This window comes from Meriones unguiculatus, chromosome 20, assembly GCF_030254825.1.
Source record: "Meriones unguiculatus strain TT.TT164.6M chromosome 20, Bangor_MerUng_6.1, whole genome shotgun sequence".
Classification (NCBI taxonomy): domain Eukaryota; kingdom Metazoa; phylum Chordata; class Mammalia; order Rodentia; family Muridae; genus Meriones; species Meriones unguiculatus.
Window position 1 is genome coordinate 30931116 of NC_083367.1, and position 19832 is coordinate 30950947.

A 19832-nucleotide genomic window follows, 5' to 3' on the forward strand; every position below is an offset into this window, starting at 1 on the left:
TGTAGCGGACAGGAGTGAGTTTACTTCAGCTGTTGTTATTCATGTGCTTCTGTGGAGAAACATGACATTGGCTCATGTGGCTTGTCCTCGTGATTGATCAGCTTACTCGTGTGAAATTGTCAGCTGCTTTAAATAAAGTGGCTTCCACTTTCTGGTTCCAGCTGCCAACGAGATCCGTAAGCAGGTGCTAGTAAAGATTCTCTACTTCCACAAAATCCTACTTATAATGTCCAGACATGTCTATCCTCTGAAGAGCCCACTTTCATGTGCATTTTTATTGTGATGACCTCCAACTCTGTCGCAGGATGAGTGTGTAACAGTGTCATCTATAAGGAGAGAGCAGATCGGGACTATAAATAACAGCAGGAATAGGACCCTCCACACCTGGGAATTTAGCACAGCAAGGCAGCCCGGTGGGTGCTGGGTACGCCTTTATTTTATAGGTAACACAAACAATGATAACTCACTCACCTACCCCCAGTGCTGGAAATCACTCGGGGCCTAACACATACAAATGCTCCATCACTATACCATACCCCCAACTTTCAATTTCTTCTGAAATTGACTTTATAATTCCAGATACTGCTCCCAGATGCTGCCTTAGGGCTCCGTGGCATCTACTGAAACATTTTCTATTACAAACTTTCTGCTGTGTTGACTATACATGCAGTGTAGGATGGGAAATTTTCTAGCCTAGTTCCTGGTACGGTATTCTCGCTCAAATGGAAGACATGACAGGTGTGTTAAGGAATAAGAAACAAAGACAAACAGTGGTTCATCAGAACCACCGGCGTTTAGTGTCATGTCAATAAATAAGTCTAGTTGTTAGAAATAAAACTGGAATTCCTTTTTATTCCCACATACTCCCTCACTTCCCTTTTTCCTTGAATCTTGTCCATACCCTTGAATCCCTCTCCTGGAATTTTGTCCATATCCATTAACTGCCTTTAAATGCTTCTACCACCTTTAAGTTAGTTGTTAATAGAAACAAATCAGATGGTCCCAGCAGTTGCTGATCATTTTTTGGGAGGAAAGGATGCTTGTGGTTTCACAATGGGCTTGCTCGTTATTAGCCCGTTTTCTACTTCTTCCAAAGTCTACCGGTATGCCTGGTACTCATTTCCTCCCTCTATAGCCTACCCTCTGCTAAACAGGTTTTGGATGCTGCTGCGCCCTTAAGCGCAGCTCTTTATAACTAGCTCTTCCCGCCAACCAGACACTGAGCTTCTAAGAGGCAAGGTTTGCAAGCATTCTCCAGCCTCTTTCTCCTCAGGCCCTTCGGCCCTGGGCTTCGAACTGCGATCCATGTGAAAGTTGACGGTGGTTACTTGAGAAGAGACCACGCAAAGTCCTAACCCTGAACGTCCAAACCGAGAAGGTGGTCTACCAAGGGAGGAAGTGGTGAGTGTAGGGAGGAGCCGGAGGAGAGTGGGGAGGAGCCAGGGGAGGGTGGAGATTAACCGGAGGAAAGTGGGGAGGAGCTGGAGGAGAGTGGTGCGAAGCCAGAGTAGGGTGGGGAGGAGCCTAAGGGTAGGAAGGAGGCGGAGGAGAGTGGGGAGGAGCTGGAGGAGGGTGGGGAGGAGCCGGAGGAGAGTGGGGACGAGCTGGAGGAGGGTGGGGAGGAGCCGGAGGAGAGTGGGAGGGCGGAGAGTTGCCCGGCGCCTAGGTGGACTCCATCATGGCTTCGGCCTCTTCTGGCCGCGGGGCCGGGCTGTTGCGTTTCCTGCGGCTGGTCGGGCAGCTCAAGGTGAGGTCGGGGGCGCGGCCCGGCGGGAGGCGGCCGTTCAGGGGCTCGGGCTCCGGGGCTCGCAGCCTCCCCTCGCTCAGCCCCGCCTCGCGCGGCCCGGGTGTGCTGGGGAGACGCGGGCCGGGAGCGAGCCAGGCGGGAGCTGGCTGCGCCGCCGCCGCTGCCACCTACGCGGAGGGCGATGCTTGCAGCGGAGCTCCAGGGGCAGGGAGGCTGGGAAGGCCCCCACGGCCCCGCACAGGAGCGGTGGACACCTTCCTCTGCCGCGGGGACTCCTGGAAATGACTGTCTGAATAATTCAGGTTCAGCGAGCTTCAGCCCTTGCCTTGGCCGAGCTCGAGTCCCCTACGGGCCAAGACAGCTGATCCCCGACCACTGTGACTACTGTTTGTAAAATTCTTCAGCAGCGTAGAACTCCTAGGGAGAACGCAGACTCACGTGATCGTATCATGATCGAATAAAATCCTTGACTGCGGTGGAAATCCCTTTAATCCTTCTGTGTCAGAATTGTTTATGCACAAAAGATTTTCTTATTGTGGAAATGGGGTTTTGGACAGCCACCCCCCCCCCCCCATTCTCGTAGTTAGGAAAAAATACAGGGGCTTCGCTTTGCATTTTTCCTCGTTACTACGGAGCTTTGAGATGAGATGGGTGGCACAGGCTAGCAGCCTAGAGCTCCGATCTCCACCTGTGGAGGGCTGGGATTCCAGGTGCGTATCACCAGGCTTACCACCAGTTTTGCTTCTATGGCTGTAAAAGCTTTGCGTGTGTTGTCCATAGTTACACTTGATCAGCACGGAGTAATGCCTGATGGGCCTTTTGTGCACTTGGGAATTGCATTTTGATCACTCACTGGTTTGATTTCAGATGAATAAAGCGTTTTTTAAAGAAATAGACTTGAAACCGTTACTCGGCTGACACTTGACTCTGTTGGCCATCTCCTGGCATTTTCTTGAAGAGGGCTTGTCGCTTTTGTTGTTGTGTTTCCAGCGGTGGTATTTTGTTTGTTTAATTCCTTATCTTATTTCTTAGAGAGTCCCACGGACTGGCTGGGTATACCGAAATGTGGAAAAGCCAGAAAGCGTGTCAGATCACATGTACCGAATGGCAGTTATGGCCATGGTGACCAGAGACGAGCGCCTTAACAAGGATCGGTAAGTGACTGGACCACTGGTACTTGTGAGGGTCTCTGGACTCTGTGTGAGGATTACGTCACCTGCAAACCATAGTAGACTTTCTGTTCATACAGCGTGCATTGGTCTCTGTGGAAACTTTTAAGTGGGAAATTAGGGCCTTGAGAGGAGCATACTTGAGCTGTACCTTCGACTTCGTATTTGTTTTGCTTTGAAGGAGCCGCTTCTATGAATAGTGGCAGCCATGTGTGAGGCCACGTGGTTAAAGTTGTACGGCAATGAGTTTATAGTTGCTTTAAAGAGGTAGCGTCCCGTTAGGTAATCGGCTCACTTTTAAACTGCTTGGGCACCACAGGACAGGGGTTCACATAGAAGGCAGCAAATGAATTGCACAGGCCCAGCATGGCTTCAGTAACAGTCACAAAAGAAGTTAGGGTAGGAAAATAGCCAGTTATTCTAGGAGCACTGGAGATGTCCTGTCGGTTGGTCTTCATGGGTCAGATGGCATCTGAGCTGAGTTCCAAAGGCTTGACACAGGTGGAGAAGTAGTAGAAGGACCTGCGTGCAGAGACACCATTAACAAAAAGACCCATTCCCGATGATGGGAAAGTAGTGGAGTACTTTGGGGGGAAAGGGGAAGTGGGGTTAAGCAAGGCAAAGTGTTCCTTGGGGAGCCCAGAGAGCCCTGTTGCTTTGCAGATAGTGTTAACATAGGGGATTTGGGGCCAAAAAAAACCCAAAAACCTAGAAGACAAAAATGAAGTCAGTTGGAGATGAATTAGGTCTGAGATTTGAACAGGACCAGAAAGAAATTGGAGGCAGGGAAACCTAGGAAGCTTCAAGGCCTTTTGTTCAATAGTAAAACTGAAAAAGGCTAAAAAAAATTGCCAGCCCTTCTGGGGCACCTACTTCATTACTTGACTCTGTCATTCTAATGGTTATTATATTATATTATATTATATTATATTATATTGTAATAATCATAGCTATGCATTTAATGATCAGTATAGAGCAAGAACATACTCTGTCATGGAGCCTATGCATGTTAGACCAGAACACTACAGCAATGTCTCCCTGTTATCCATTTTACACTGATGAAATCAAGAGGGACAAACGGAAACATTTAAATTGAGTAATTTGGTCCACTTCGGTTGATAGTAAGGTTGGTAGCCGAATTCAAGGCCCCATCTGTTCAGCTACTTCCATTACCCTAAATATTGGTGATTTTGGCAATAGGACATTGGAGGAAATGATTGATCCTAAATTTTGTGTAGGTAAAACACCTGGCTTTGTGGAACTTGTAAAAGTGATATTTGTAAAATCAACCATTTATTAAAAGTTCAACTTATCCCATACTCAGTCAGTGTGTATTGTATTGTGTTAAATATTCACAAACAATTTTGATTCAGAACTAATGTAGGCTGGTAGAATATAATCACTTTAGAAAATATTAAATAAAATATTCCATGAGAGGGGAAGAAAGAAAAACATATTAAGTTTAAAGATAGTACGGAAAAGAAACTTGTAGTGAATGTACTTTTGTGTAATGATTCAACGTTTCTCGCCTGGTCAGATGTATACGCCTAGCCCTGGTTCATGATATGGCAGAATGCATCGTTGGGGACATAGCACCAGCAGATAACATCCCCAAGGAAGAAAAGCATAGACGAGAAGAGGTCAGTGTTGGCCATTGACTGCAAAAGACCGCAAGGAACACCTGTTGACGAAGCGAGGAGAATTCACTGGCCCTGTTGCAGTAGAGGAGGACACCACCTAGCGCTCCTCAGGAGGGGAAGGTCAGACAGGACGTGCTCTGAGTTTTAGGGCCTAGGTGTTGAGATGGAGCTCAAGTGACGATAGACAACCGGCGGAGTCTGTATAGCATTTAGTACCGGATAGCTTAGATCTGCTGGGAGTAATGAGGAAAAGTCTAAGACAGTCTTGAAGTGTGTTACCCATTCTGACTGTTTTTAGGAGGTTAGCAGTCTTCTCTAAGCAAGGCTTCCTTGGCTGGTGGATTGGTTTTGGATTATTCTCAGCATTGTTTCATATAAAAACAGAACTATAAGCCTGCTCCAGCCTTGTTTGACACAGGAACGAGTTGTCATGTTGGCTTCATTTTTTTTTTCTTTTTTCCCATTTTTCAAGACAGGATTTCTCTGTGTAGCCATGGCTGTCCTGTAGCTCACTCTGTAGACCAGGCTGGCCTCCAGCTCTGAGCTTTGCCTGCCTCTGCCTCCCAAATGCTTGGATTAAAGGTGTCCACCACCGCCTCCTGGGTTTTAAGCATACAGCACTCAGTATTGCCAGGCAGTCTTTGATCTATGTACTAACCAGGCCAGACCCTGCTTAGCTTCTGATGTCAGTTGGGATGGGGTGTGTTCAGGGTGGTATGGAGGAGACAGGCTTCAGTTCTTGTTAGTGTGTATAGATAGATGGCCTAACTGTCATTAGACTAGTAGAAATAGCTGGGCCATAACTCAACTGTAGAAAGTATATTCCTCCTGCCAACACTGCTGTCGCTGCCGCCACCACACACACATACAGTGTTTGGAGAGAAGTTGTCTAAATCGCAAATATGTTCAGTATTATAATTACTTTTTAGTAAATTTTAAGTTAGTCCTTTAGAGGCTAGAAAAATAGAAAGTAAAAGAAAACACACTCACAGAAATAAATAGCATTGATAAGACATTAAATCAACATTAGTGGAAACTCTAAATTCAGGGTCCAGGGCTTAAAAAAAAAAAAAAAAAAAAGACATTTTTAAGGCACAGTCAAAAAGAAAAAAAAAAAAAAAAACCACACAGGAAGAAGGTTCCTTTTAATTCTTCCTCGCCCTCACTCTTTCATCCTGTAAGCTGAAGAGCTGCTATCCAGTAGCCATTTCTGCAAATGACTTTTCTTGTAGGCTTTTGAGATGGGCCCTAAGTCATTTAGTGAGGAAGTCTTCATTGAGATGGTTTAATAGAGAAGGTGTGTTTAGCTGTTGCAGAGATAATGGAGACTAGAGCTAAGAAGCCAATAGGGCTTTTGCCCCTCCAGAAGCAAGAAGATCCCATGAAGAACTGGAGCTAATTTAGGTTCAACCTACCCTATAAACTTGTGAATAGTGTAAGACTGTATCCATCCATTCCCCTTCTTCACAAGGGACAGGCCCCAAAAGATAACCTGCGCATCACGACGGAAGGAAATATTTCCCAGTGTGGGTCTAGACGGTTGTGAAAAAGAATTCTTAGGTTGCTTAGGTTACAGAATTCATACAGAAAGAATGTAGACTGCTGAAATTCTCTGTTGTAGAAAGAAATTGGCACTTGAAGCAGAGGATGATGTACAATGAAGCGTGACCCAGAGTAAAACACCTCACTCATGAAGCTCATTGGAGGGTGTTGGTTCCATTTCTGCATAAATACAGATATCTGAGTGAAGAATCCTGCTGAAGGAAGTATTCTCTCCTTCTAGAAGTGCACGAGGGTTTGCTCCACAGAAGAGCATGTCAGAACCTTCTAGGGAAGAACCACAGACAGTGTAAAGGAACTATAGCTACCAGAGGTGGAGAAAACCAAGGACGGGAGACTGGCTGGGTCCTGATTTGCTGCCTGAGGGAGGACCACAAGGTCCTGAGAGTCAAGGCGCTGCTGTCTTCTCAAGGTGCCATGCTGTGGTTAGGAGAAAAGCCTTTCTGTCCCCAGTCATCCTTGCTGCCGCCCACTCCTGCCGATTCACAGAGAAAGAAATGTCATAGGCAGAGGGCCAGGCAGGCCTCTTGAAGAACATCAAGTTCTTGGCCGGGAAACCCAGGGCCTGAAGGGAGCTGGGGCGACACGACCTCTTCCTGCTGCTGGCCTGGGCTTGGGAACAAGAGGGTTGGCGTTCCCTAAACAGATGGCGTTTATGAAGAGGAGTGGGCTCTCTGAGATATGCATTCAGATAGTTACATGGAGGCTGCTCGGCCTCAGGAGAGAGGTGCGTAATGTGAACCAGAAGCATCATGTGACTGGCCGGCCAGGATTTAAGCTGAAGGGGCTGAGGGAAGAGGGCGGGGACAGGATGGCGACAGACTACTTAGTGAACTGGAAGGACATTTGATATTAAGATGAAAGGCAGGACGAGGGCACAGAAGACAGGACGGGGGCAGGGGACCAAAAGCAACACTTGCAGTCTCTCCCCCTTCCTCTGTCACGACAACATAGACCTTTTATTATAGCCCAACCTGGCCAGTGTTGCCTAACAGAAATCACGAGGATCTAGGGGCTGGACGTAGAGGTTGGGGGTAGGAGTGTCTGGCTGCACTCCTTTGCACAGAGAGACACTTGTTCAGACGGCATGCAGAGTCGTGTTATGCACACGTATGTGTGTGGGGCAGAATGGCTGAAGAACTGGGAGGTGACGCGAGACAAATTAGACTTTATTGCGGGAGTATTTGGAAAGTAGAGAGAGTGAGAAATGGAAGCGAACGTTTAGAGGGCTCATGCCGAGTTGTGAGCATTGCAGGCGTGCGTGCTCACGCCACACACACGTCTTAGGAAGGTACTGCCTTGCAAGCGAGAAGACTGCCGGACGAAAGGACTGAGCGACTTGGTCAGAGTGCGCCAGTGAGGAGATGCCAAGCCAAGGTTGAAGACCAGTCTGCATCTAGAACCTGAGCGAGCTACCACACCACTCCGCTGTGTCACGGCATGAGTAGCAAGTGTGTGTGTCACAAAACTGAAAAAGATATTTGTTGATTTGGCTGAGGTGCCACCCAGTTCACTGGAGGCCCATTTTTGGCACACTTTGCCAGCAAAGGAAGAAGCTGGCTACCTCAAAAATGTATGACTGAGTGATGCAGTGAAGGTATAATAGTGAGGTCTTGGCTCATTTCTAGGATCTCCAGTGAAGTTGATATCAGAGAGTTCATTTTAAAAGGCGTGGCTCTGTGGTATAAGCCATCAGACAAGGAGGCCTCAAAAGTATCATTCTCAGCTGGGGGCACCAGATCTTATAAGCCCTTGCCTCTACGTGAAGAGCTGTAGACAATGAATAGCTCTGAGGACAGAGGGTAAGTCATTTCCAGGGACACGGCCCCTAACAGGTTGCTCAGTGCCATCCAATCAGCTCTAGACACGCGCGCGCGCGCGCACACACACACACACACACACACACACACACACACACACATGCATGCACACACACAAGCACATGCAGCATTACATGGACTCAGCAGATTGTAATTACATATGTGTGTGTAACCCATAGTAATCGAAAGAGAGGTGACAGATATGAGAGGGAGTGAGGAACACAGCAGAAGTTGGGAGGATGAAGTGGGGATAGAAGTGATGGAGGTACAGGACTTACGTATGAAGTCCTCAAAAAACGGTTTAAAAAAAGGACAATTCTCATTGTGTAACAAGTTACGTTGATAAATTTAGAGCTCAGGAAAATCTCAGTTTTTAGAGAGAAGCAACATATTGGTTGTGTTTTGTTTGCCAAAGAACATAGTAATTGTAGTCAGTAAGGAGCTTTGTAGTCAGTCAGTATTTGGATGGTGTGATCTCCGAAAAGCTGATTCAGTCTTGGGATGCATTCATGTGAATAACGTACCTTAGCCAGGCAGTAGTGGTGCACGCCTTTAATCCCAGCCCTTGGAGGCAAAGGCAGGCACATCTCTGTGAGTTCGAGGCTAGTTTGGTCTACAGAGTGAGTTCCAGGACAGCCAAGGCTGCTCAGAGAAACTGTCCAAAAAACCCAAAATAAATAAAAACAAAGTATCTTGCATAAGGGAGGCGAGGGCTATAATTTGTTCTGCCATATTCAGTGCTGGGTCCATCAGCCAAGAAGAGGAAGGCAATTGCTGTTCAGAGTGTATGTACTCTTAGATTGGACTTTAATATTTCTATACACAAATGTCTTGAGGACTTCTAAAACAAAAGAAGTAATGTAGTTCTGGACTAGTATAGTAAAAAGCAATGTTCGTGGAAAAAATTAATATATACAAATGTATTTTCTCAAGTACATTACTGAGATTTACGATAAACAAGAATGATAGTATAAAATTCATTTCATGCTGCTTAGTGTGGTGTGATACTATATGACTGAGCAAGATACTCAGGAGGATGATGATGCTACTTGTAAGAGCAAATTGCTGGTACTGGTAGATGCTGCTTGCTCTAGATACAGTTTTATGCTTTAGAATATTTTTCCTTCCAACATCTTATAAATATACAGACAAATACCTGTTTTCATTTTCATCGCTTTTCTCCAATTCATTGTTTTATTTTATATGAGACCTTGCTAGTACTGAAGTTGATGCTTACAGCTTATTCTTTTCAAAGAGTTTAGCTTCTGGTTAACAACAGAATAGAGTAAGAGGTAGACAGGATAAGCTAATAAAGGAATTTAAGGCAATTTGGAAGCCAGTTGGCCTTATAAAACATGTATGTTAATGACTACTAGGATGATTGAAATGCAGGAAGAGACTGGCCTGAGGGCACCACGTGTGACTTAGAAGTATTTATGAGCAGGCAAAGAGCACCTTTTACCCTTATATTCTCTACCTTGCTCTGGGTTTTGGATACCATTGCTTGTGCTGACAAAGGTGCCTTTAGACTCTGCTGCACACATGGCAGAAAGGCCCCAGAGTGGTCAGCATTGAGTTGCAAGGACATCCCCTCAAACAGTGGCCGGGGACACAGTCACTCTGACCCAACTGCCCACCGTCCTGCTGTTTGACCCTCTGTGGACAGTTAGAGGATAGGAGAGTGCTTTTGGGTGGCAGCCTCCTGAGGTGGTGAGGTCCCTTGGTGCAGAGAGGATAAAGCGTTCAGCAGTGCATTCTGGGAATTTGAACTTCAGAAGACCATGTAACTTCTGTTATGTTAGTGACGGTGATTGCCTTTTTGTGTGATGCTTTTTTTTGCAGTCATGGCAATAATAGAAAATGAATATAATACTTTAAAAAAAAAATGGGACCAGCAAAGGCAGGTTTATTCTATTGGGAGTTATTCAGAAGAATTTGAGTCCCTTGTTTGACTTTTGTAGATGGGATTTAATGGTTTTATATTTCAGGAGGCTATGAAAGAGATTACCCAGCTGCTGCCAGAGGACCTCCGGAAGGAGCTCTATGAACTCTGGGAAGTGAGTATACCTACTGGCTGTTTTTATTATTATTATTATTACTGAATTTATATGGCTTATCCATGTTAGTTTCTGAATTAAAAAAAAAAATCCCAAACTCACAGTTTTTTTCACCTTGAATATCTTAAGTACATTTCTCTCATTATTGTCTAACATAAAACATTGCTGTCAAAGTCTAATCATTATTTTATTTTTTATTATATGCCAGAACAAAGAATTTCTCCCCCTCCCCCCCGGAAATTTTTGTTAGAATGTATCTTTGTATTGATCAGGCTGAGTTACTTTCCTTAGTTATTTATAGTCAATGATTTCAACATACTTTAGAAAAAACTGTAATTGCAAGGAAATTTTATTGATGTCTAGTCTGTCCTTCCTTCCTTCCTTCCTTCCTTCCTTCCTTCCTTCCTTCCTTCCTTCCTTCCTTCCTTCCTTCCTTCCTCTCTTCCTTTCTTATTTTCTACTATCCTATATGCTTCGGTTAGTTCGTTTTTTTGCCAACTGCCAATGTTTGTCAGTTTCTCTTAAACCCTTTGTATCTTAATTTTTTAAAACTGTTAAGGGTAACCTCCATTTCAGTTTTTATTTCTCTTAGCCATATTTGTCATTCTTAGTTGCCCTTGGATTCCACATCACTTATATTTCTTTTTCAAAATAACCTCTAATTTTTTTCTAGCTTGTTTTTTAATGTTTTACTTTTTTCATGTCTTCCGGTTCTTCGGGGGTAGTTTGTGGCAGGTTTGATCTAATTTTAAATCTGAGAATGTCTTTCGGATGTGACTGTGGGGGACGTTACTTCCTATTCTGTCTTCTCCGTTTCTGTGAGATCTGGTCACTTTGGTTTTCTGTTGATCATCTTGGTTTGAAATTATATCTCCTGAGCTGATGGAAGGAAATTTAGTCCAGATCTTCCTCCCTAGGGAAGTTGTTGTCATTGGTGGTGGTGGTGGTGGTGTGGGATGTCTGTTTATGTGTATCTGTGTGTGTGTGTGTGTGTGTGTTTTAATGTAATTTTGGGGAAATACAGAGACTTGTTTTTAGGGATTTCCTAACCATGTTGCCCTCTCCCATTTTTATCCAGGGCTTTTCTTTCTTAAACTTGATAACCTTTACTGAGTTTTGATTCTCTTACCAGCATGCGTCCCTGTCCTGGTAAAAGATGACCCAGAGTTCAGACAGGGAAGCCTTCTGTAAATTCATTAGTGTTCTCTATACAATTGGTCGGATAAGCTTGCTTGTTCTTGCTGTGATAAGCAATGATCATGAACAAAAACAGCTTGGGGAGGAAAGGGTTTATTAGGCTTGTGTCCTAGTAATAGTTCATCACTGAAGGAGTCAGGATGATAACGGAAGCAAGAGTAGAGGCAGGACCAGAAGGACCAGGACTGTTTAGGGGCTTGCTTGGTGTGCAAGGACCATCTGCCCAGGGGCGGCACCACCTCAGTGGGGCTGAACCCTCTCACATCATGGCTGAACCCTCTCACATCATGACTGAACCCTCTCACATCATGGCTGAACCCTCTCACATCATGGCTGAACCCTCTCACATCATGACTGAACCCTCTCACATCATGACTGAACCCTCTCACATCATGGCTGAACCCTCTCACATCATGGCTGAACCCTCTCACATCATGGCTGAACCCTCTCACATCATGACTGAACCCTCTCACATCATGACTGAACCCTCTCACATCATGGCTGAACCCTCTCACATCATGGCTGAACCCTCTCACATCATGGCTGAACCCTCTCACATCATGAAGATGCCCACAGATGTACCCATAGGCTGTTCTGATGGAGGCAGTCCAATCTGGATTCCCTCTTCCCGGGTGACCCTCATTTTGTATCAAGCTGACAAAAACTGACCAGTATAACATTATACTGTATTTCTTAACACTCTTTAAAAAAAAAAAAAAAAAATTTTTTTTCTATTCACTTTGAGCAAAAAAGAAATTCTAGATTGGTTTGCTTGGAGTATTTAGTTTCCTTTGGCTCAATTGTGAACTTGAATTTAGTTAATATAACTGCATAACTATGACTGTGAATGAACACTTAAATGTGATTTTTTTAAGTGCCTTTGAGATAAAGCAAAAATATATTAGGCTTCATGTTTAAACAATTTCCCCGTGTAAGGTAAGATTCAGCTCTTACCAAATTCAAATGGGTGCCTTTGTAAGACCACGGCTTCAAATTCAGCCTAAGAAACTTTTCAGTAATTTGTATCACATCTCGCTGCCAGGAAAGTGTGACAGGCCTGTTATCTGAACACATCTGGGGTGGAATTACAAGTGAGAATTCTGCAAGAAACCAGTTGGGAATACTTTGGTCTTAATAGACACATGATCCTGTGTAGCATTAATTGGAACTTGGGGCAGATGATTTATTCTGCTGAGAACAGGGAAAAAAAAAATCTTTGTTTCACTCAACAGTGAGTCCGGAAAAGGTAGAAATGCTCTTCTTCTGCCACCGGATTCACCATCTCCTGCCACCAACACACATACACAGTATGTGCAAAACTCATAGATTTCTCTAATGTCCCCAGTTGTTATAACCCAGAGGGACTTAACTGATTAGGTGGACCACAAGGACAAATATCTCCAGGTAACCCCAGAATGAAAAGTAATTAGCAAACATGTTAATTACCTTAGAGAAAGAGGCTATCGGATGGGAAATGAGGACAGTGCAGATATACAAGTATACTCTTAAGCTCAAGTGGATGAAAGGATCGGGTCTTTTGGCTGGGAGGTAGCTTTGTTTGTAGGTGCTTTCCTGACAAGCATGGAGACTTGAGTTTGATCAGAGCACAGGTTAGAGGAAGGGAATGGGGGAGGAAGGAAAGAAGGAGGGAGGAAGAGAGGAAGGGAAAAGAAAAAGGAAAGGAAGGCAGGCAGTATGGCAGAATATGCCTGCAATCTCAAGTTCAGGGAGACAAAGAGGGCCAGATCCTTGGGGCTTACTGGCCATCTAGCCTATGCAGCAAACCATAGGCTGATGAGAGATCTCATCTCTCTCAAAGAAGATGGACAGCAATTACAAACATTTCATGTGCACACACATGTCCATACATTCATGTGCATACACATAAATTAAATTTCTTAAAAAATAAAATAAAAGAATGTTGATCTTGAGACCAAGACAGGAAGAGAAGAATTTGGCAGTATTTAAGAGGAACAAATGAGACTTCAGGGCATCCGGTGGCATTTGTGGAGTGACTATGAATGTCTTTGCTTGGAGTCCTCGTGTTACACTGAGCCTTCAAGTCAAGTGCCTCTAATTATCTGTACACAGTGCTGAATATTCATTCCCCAGGACGTGATTCTGACTCCAGGCAGCCTAAACATGCCCTTCAATGCCCTTTAAATGTCCCGTCCCTCAGGAGTATGAGACCCAATCTAGCGAAGAGGCCAGATTCGTGAAGCAGTTGGACCAGTGTGAAATGATCCTTCAGGCATCAGAATATGAACACCTGGAGAATAAGCCCGGGCGGCTTCAAGACTTCTATGATTCCACAGCAGGTACTCGAGCTCATAAACGTTTCTGATGGGTTGGGTTAGTGTAAGCACTGGTGGTGTTACTGAGCCCCAACAGAGGTAGAAAATGGTCGTGGCAGGATGGCTGGTTGAGGTGCCCTAGGAGCACTCAGGAGCACTGCCACTTTGACATCTGAGCACCATGTTCTCATTCTGCTTCTGCCACCTGCCGGCTGCTCAGGAGCCCATGCCTCATCTGAAAAAAAGGGAGCCAGAATTCCTTTCTTAAGTCCAGGGTTGGTTTTCAGGGGGAGACAGTGCGTGTGAACGTGCCCCGATGTGTTAGTGCTTTGGGGTTGTAAGGTTGGGGTAGAATGAGGAAAGTCTCTTTTGGCTCATGGTTTTAAAAGTTATAGTTTAAGATTGCTTGGCCCATTGCTTTGGGAGATGGTACATCATGGTTGGGTATGTAAGCTGGAGTGCAGCTCTTTACCTCATGGCCAGAACTTGACAAAAGGAGAGGCTGAGCCCTCACTTCTCCTTCAAGGGCACAAGCTTGTAGCTTCACGTTTTATAGGCTCCGCCCCTTCTTTATGCGCTGTCTGAGTTTCTTTTCACAACATGGCAGCAGGAGTGAGTGGTTATGCCATAAACCACAGAGTATGGAATGTTTCCTTCCTGGCTCTTTCCTTTCATGGTGTGCTGCTCATGCTGTAAGAGATGAGTGGGTTCCAAATAGCGCATTTTACCAGTAATTTAAAATATAGGCCATCTTTGCACTTTACAGTTAGTTATCTTGCGTTGTCATAGATTCACAGTGGGAAAGATAGAAAGTGAAATACAAGTGGAATCAAATCTGAGTGGAGAGAGCTGTCTATCTAGTTCAAAGCCTGTTTCTGAGAAAGAACCAGAAGCCCAGAAAGACAGTGACTTGCCAACGGCGGCGCTGAAGCTAAGATTCACCTAGTTTGCGCTTCAGTGCATTGCCTCCATTAAAAAGTTAGTAAACAAATATAACCCAGCCGATTGGAGAAACGGCTTCCGATTATGTCAGGGACAAACACTTAAGGAGAGGACTCATTTCTAAGTCCATATATGTAACAACAAAGATAAGGAGGCCATGGAGGGAATGGAAAATTGATATGATTCTATCTTAATTTAAAGAAAAAAAAAACGTTATTAGTTAAAAGAGAAAAGGTTTCATTAAAAAGAAACATGAAGATACATGTAAACTGCAACTATTACAACTTAAATGTTTCTTTTTTTATATTAATTTATTTGATAGGCGTTAAAGGCATGCTGTAGCCCATGTGGGGAAGTGAAAGGACCACTTTCGGGAGCTGGTTCTCCCCTTCCACCATGGGGGGTCAGGAGTAGATTTTAGGATGTCAGACTTGGTGGCAAGTTCCTTGACCCGATGCGTCATTGCACCAGTCCTGTGACAACAGTTTTGAAGAGGAGCTCGGCCTTAGTTTTCCTTTTCTCTCTAATTCACATCACGGCTCTGCACTCTTTTTCTCTTCTTGCTTTCTGAACCCTTGGCTGAGGAGCAGGGACGATAGCAGACCAGTTTTTATGTAGGTACTGGATCCTCTTAATTCATTTCAGTTTGGGGAAAAAAAAAACACCTTCTCAACTCACACTCAGATGACTCCTAGAGTTCCTGGTAGAAGCACTCCAGGGCTGCCTCATGATCTTTCCTCTAGTTCTGCCTAACTTATGCTTCTTCGCTTGATTCTTGTCCCTGTACCCTGGATAGAGTGGTCTCCTTTACCATCTCTTGAGACCTAGAATCTCCTACTTTGAGGTATGGTCTAGCTCACAGAACAGAGCCCGGAATAGCCGTTCAGTCAAACTGAAGAAGTTGGTGTCTTCTCTCATCAATGTGGAAATGTCTTTTTTTTTTCTTTCTCCCCCTCCCAGGAAAATTCAGCCATCCTGAGATAGTCGAGCTTGTTTCGGAGCTGGAGGCCGAGAGGAACGCCAGCATGGCCGTAGCCTCCACAGAGCCAGGCCCCTGAGCTCTCCCTGATGTTGTGCCATGCTGCTTTCTCCCTCTGCTTCCTGGGGATGTGTTTTCCTACAATTGGTCTGAGGAATTCCCAAGACAAGAGTCTGTTTTCTGTTGTCTGGACATGAACAAGAAATGCGATATAATACAGTCCCTAAAAGAAGCCATTGAACTGGAAATGCTCAGGAAGATGCCATGGACAAAGACTCGAAAGGAGCATGCCTTTTTTGTGTGTGAATTAAATAAATATTAAACACTCCAAACTTTGGCTCTGTTTTGTGTTGTTTGTTTGTTTGTTTTCCAATAGAGGGTTTCTCTGTGTAGCTACCTATCTACTCACTTTGTAGACTAGGCTGACCTCAAGCTCACAGAGCTCCGCCTGCCTCTGCATCCCGAGTGCTGTGATGAAAGGCGTGAGCTCCCATGTGTGGCCAATTATAATTACTTTAAAGACCAGATTCCTCTTCAGGCACAGTAGTGAGCTACTAAGTGCACATTAGTCCTGTTTCGTCACCCTGATGAGATGCTATTAGCACACAGTCACTTTCTCCAGGCTAACTTTTGATGCTGTTTGAGAGAATGTTTCACTCTGGCTGCTCCCGGACACCCGACATACTCAGGCCTGTGGCACCATGCAAAGCTGGAGCCAGGTTTTACGGTGTGATCCCTCAGCCTCTCACTGGAGATCTCTAAGCCTGCCAGCAGGTCTGCCCTCCTTCCCATTGTCTGAGGAAATAAACTGGGGTAAAGTAGTTCCAACTCTATGTGTCCTCCCCTTTCTTCCTTATCTGATTTAATGCCTTGATTATAATAACATTCGTGAATGATTATAAAGAATGTTGCCGGAGTTACTGCACCCAAAGCAGTTCTCTACCAACCTCATGTCTCCCTTTCATTTCTCTCTGATGAGATAATAATCCATTCTGCATGCCTTTAGGTTGTGTACCCCATCGAAAAGTGTGGAGAGGGATGGCTGTCCATGCCAGCCTGCCTGGTAATTCAGCATGGAGCAGTGAAGCCTGTCCCTTTAATGGGAATGTCATCTTCCACTTTGAGGCTGGTATGGAGCATTCTAAGCAGCATTTCTCTGGAAGCTCTTTGCAGTATCCATGGATACCAAGTCTGCAGGAAGCAAGATACATGACCTCTGCAAAAGTAACACATTCATATAAATATAAATATATATATATTAAAGGTAAAGAATATGAAAATAGAGATGCCATGTGCCAATCCTAATTTCCCTTCACTTTATCAGGTCTTTCACCCTCATGCCTTCTCTCCCCACCCCCACTCCCATTCCCCTTTTCACCCCTTCTCATTCAGTTCTCTCTCTCCTTCCACTTCCAATGTTTATATTTTATTTCCTCTTCTTAGTGTGATTCAAGTATCTTCCCTTGTGCCCTCCTTGTTACTTAGCTTCTTTTGGTCTGTGGGTTTAGCTTGGTTATCCAGTATGATATGGCTAATATCTACTTATGAGTGAGTACCTACCATGTGTATCTTTCTGGGTTACCTCACTCAGGATGGTATTTTCTGCTTCCATCCATGAAGGCCTTGGGAAGGCCTTGGGAAGGCGTGACCCTAGCTTGAGACTCCTAAGCAGCAGGAGATACTGAGACTGAAGTAGCCATATGGTTTAGCCAGGCAGGACTTCCAGGGGAGAGAAGGGCACACCAACCCACCCACAAAACACTGGACCCATACTCTGTCCTACTACAAGATGTGCAGGGATGAAAGATAGAACAGGGATTGAAGGAATGACCAACCAATGACTGGCCCAACTTGAGACCCACCCTATGGGAGAGACCCAATCCCTGACACTATTAATGATATTCTGTGATGCCTGTAGACAGGAGCCTAGCATAACTCTTCTGAGAGGCTTCATCCAGCAGATAACAGATGCCGAGACCCACAAGCAAACATCAGGCAGAACTCAGGGAGTCTTGTGGAAGAGTTAGGGGAAGGACTGAGGGAGCTGGAGGGGTCAAGGAGAAGAAGACCTACATAGCCAACTAACCTGGGCCCATGGGACTTCACAGAGACTGAACCACCAGTCAAAGAACATGCATGGTCTGGTCCTAGGCCCTCTACAAATACGAAGGGCTGCTTGGTCCTCACGAGGCTCCCCTAACAGAATCCCCTGATTTGGATTCTGTTGCCTCCCTCTGGATTCCCTAGCAGGGCTGCCTTGTTTTACCTCAGTGAAACGGAGGCACTTAGTCCTGATGTGACTTGATTTGCCAGGGTGGGTTGGAACCCAGGTGCCTGGTAAGGGGGAAGTGGATGGGAGGGTGGGACTGGGAGGAGATGCAGGAGTGGAGTTGTGATTGGGATGTAAAATGAACAAACAAATTAATGAAAAAGAAAAAAGAATGTGAAAATACTGTTGTTGAGAGTTTGATTAGTCGGAAAACAATTCTACCTACTAGAAATGTGATATGGAGCCTTATCTATTGGTCTGAATTTTTACACAAAGTAACTCCAGATACAGCTCAGGTGTTTGTAATCAGAAGATTTTCCATGGCCTTGGCCTTTGATTTTCAATGTTCTCCTGCTGCAGTTTTTTGTTTTTTTGTTTTTTTGTTTTTTAATGAGCAGTTAGGGCCGTTTGGAGGCATTGGAAGCCTCCACTGGTGAGGATCTTAAAGTCTTCATCATTTTCTCCTAAGTGGCAGTTCACAGTGACACTTTAACTGAACTTTATTTCTGAACAAGAAATAAATGTGATGGCACTGTAAGCAAAATCTTAATTAAAAAACAAAACACACACACACACACACACACACACACACACACACACACACACTGAAGTTCAATAGGAAAAGAGAACTGTTGTATCCATCAGCAATGTCTACAAATAATGGAACAATTTGGTTTTAAGGCATTATTTTTTTCCCCTTGGGGGATTCTTGCGGCTTGTCCAGGTTGGTATTCTGAGTAGCAGGTTCTGTAATTATGATGCAGAGTAAATAATTATTCTTGGGTTGAATTCAACAAAAAAAATAACAATTCTTTTGTTCACTGTTTGCCCTGTGCCTTGGCATTTCTCCTGCTGTGGCATAATTCTCTGTGCCCTTGTGTTTGTAAAATGTCAGTTAGTCTCAAAGCCTTGTGGGTGATATGTACTGGGGTGAGGGATTGCCGAAGGGCATGCATTGTGAAGAGGTGTCCTTCAGAAGTGGGGGGCAGTGATCTTTATGAGGGGCTTCCTGCTGGTGGTAGGTATGAGTGTCCAGGTTCAAATGATGGAAGCCTGGGTAAGATATGGTCTGTGTGTGTGAGAGACCAACCGACAGACAGACAGACAGACAGACAGACAGACAGACAGACAGACAGACAGAGAATGTGTGTTTGTCTAGATTCAGGATCTAGACACTGGGTTCAATAAAGGTTGTATCCAGGTTCCAGTGCTGGAAGTCTGGTACTCAGTGTGAGACCTTTATAATTGGGAATTAATGCAAGGTTAAGTATAGCAGGAGGGCATTGCTCTCAGGTAGTGTGAATACTGGTCTTATGGAATGAGTTGTTTTTCCAGACATTATGGAAAAGCCTGGCCCCTGAGTCTCTCATTCTGTGGCTCACCGTGGGATCACTGTACTGACAGCTTCTGTTCTCAGCCATGAGGCCATCTCCAGAGCCAAAGAGATGTTCCTGAACTTCCAATGTTAGGAGTTAAAATACACCTATTTTTTCTTATAAAGAATTCAGCCCCAGGTGTTTGTTTTATCAGCAACAGAAGTCAGGCTAAGGTGGTTAGTTTGGGTTTGCCTTGATAGAAACTAAACCCTATCTATCATATGAGTTAAAAGTACTAATGAAAGGCAGCAGGGTAGCTCAATGGGTAGAGGAACCTGCTACTAAGCCTGATGATGTCCAAACCTTAGGGCCCTCCATGGTGGAAGGAGAGACCCAGCTCCAAGAAGTGCCTCTGACCTCTGCATGACCACACACTGTAGCATGTGTGCCATCTCCTCCTCCCAACCCCCACACAGAATCTGTGGCGAGTGAAATACAGTTTTGGTTTAGGCGTTCTTCCTTGCGCATCAGGTTGACATGGGATCATTTGCACTTGTTGGTAAAAGGCTGTGCCGTTTTGCACAAATCATCTTCAGTATATGTCAAAAGACTTCAAAGCCTGTGAGTGAGAACAGCAGGATGGCAGGCTTCCATGTCAGGATGAGCTTGTCTACACAAAGCCAGATAGAAATAAGCCAATCCTACTTGAAGTAGGGAGGTCTAGAGGCCCGGCTCCCTATCTCATCTCACTAAGACAGCCCACCTACAAATATCCATTATGGTTATGCGGATACGAGTGCTATGACTTGCTCACAGGCGTGACAATGTGCAAGGATGCACAT

At 44.8% G+C, this 19832-nt stretch overlaps 1 protein-coding gene across 1 annotated transcript; it reads left to right on the top strand.

The window, feature by feature from the left end:
- The first annotated feature begins 1579 nt into the window (after window positions 1-1579).
- On the top strand, window positions 1580-15737 carry Hddc2 (HD domain containing 2). Its single transcript, XM_021658062.2, has 6 exons — window positions 1580-1747; window positions 2780-2901; window positions 4454-4556; window positions 9925-9993; window positions 13370-13508; window positions 15387-15737. The coding sequence occupies exons 1-6, from the start codon at window positions 1679-1681 to the stop codon at window positions 15482-15484; spliced, it is 600 nt and encodes a 199-aa protein (XP_021513737.1). The 5' UTR covers window positions 1580-1678; the 3' UTR covers window positions 15485-15737.
- Window positions 15738-19832: the final 4095 nt, after the last annotated feature.

Coding starts and splice junctions, on each gene's coding strand:
- Hddc2 (XM_021658062.2), top strand. CDS start 1,679: ATGGCTTCGGCCTCTTCTGGCCGCGGGGCCGGGCTGTTGCGTTTCCTG. Junction 4,557..9,924: donor AAAAGCATAGACGAGAAGAG/GTCAGTGTTGGC, acceptor TTTATATTTCAG/GAGGCTATGAAAGAGATTAC. Junction 9,994..13,369: donor AGCTCTATGAACTCTGGGAA/GTGAGTATACCT, acceptor CCCGTCCCTCAG/GAGTATGAGACCCAATCTAG.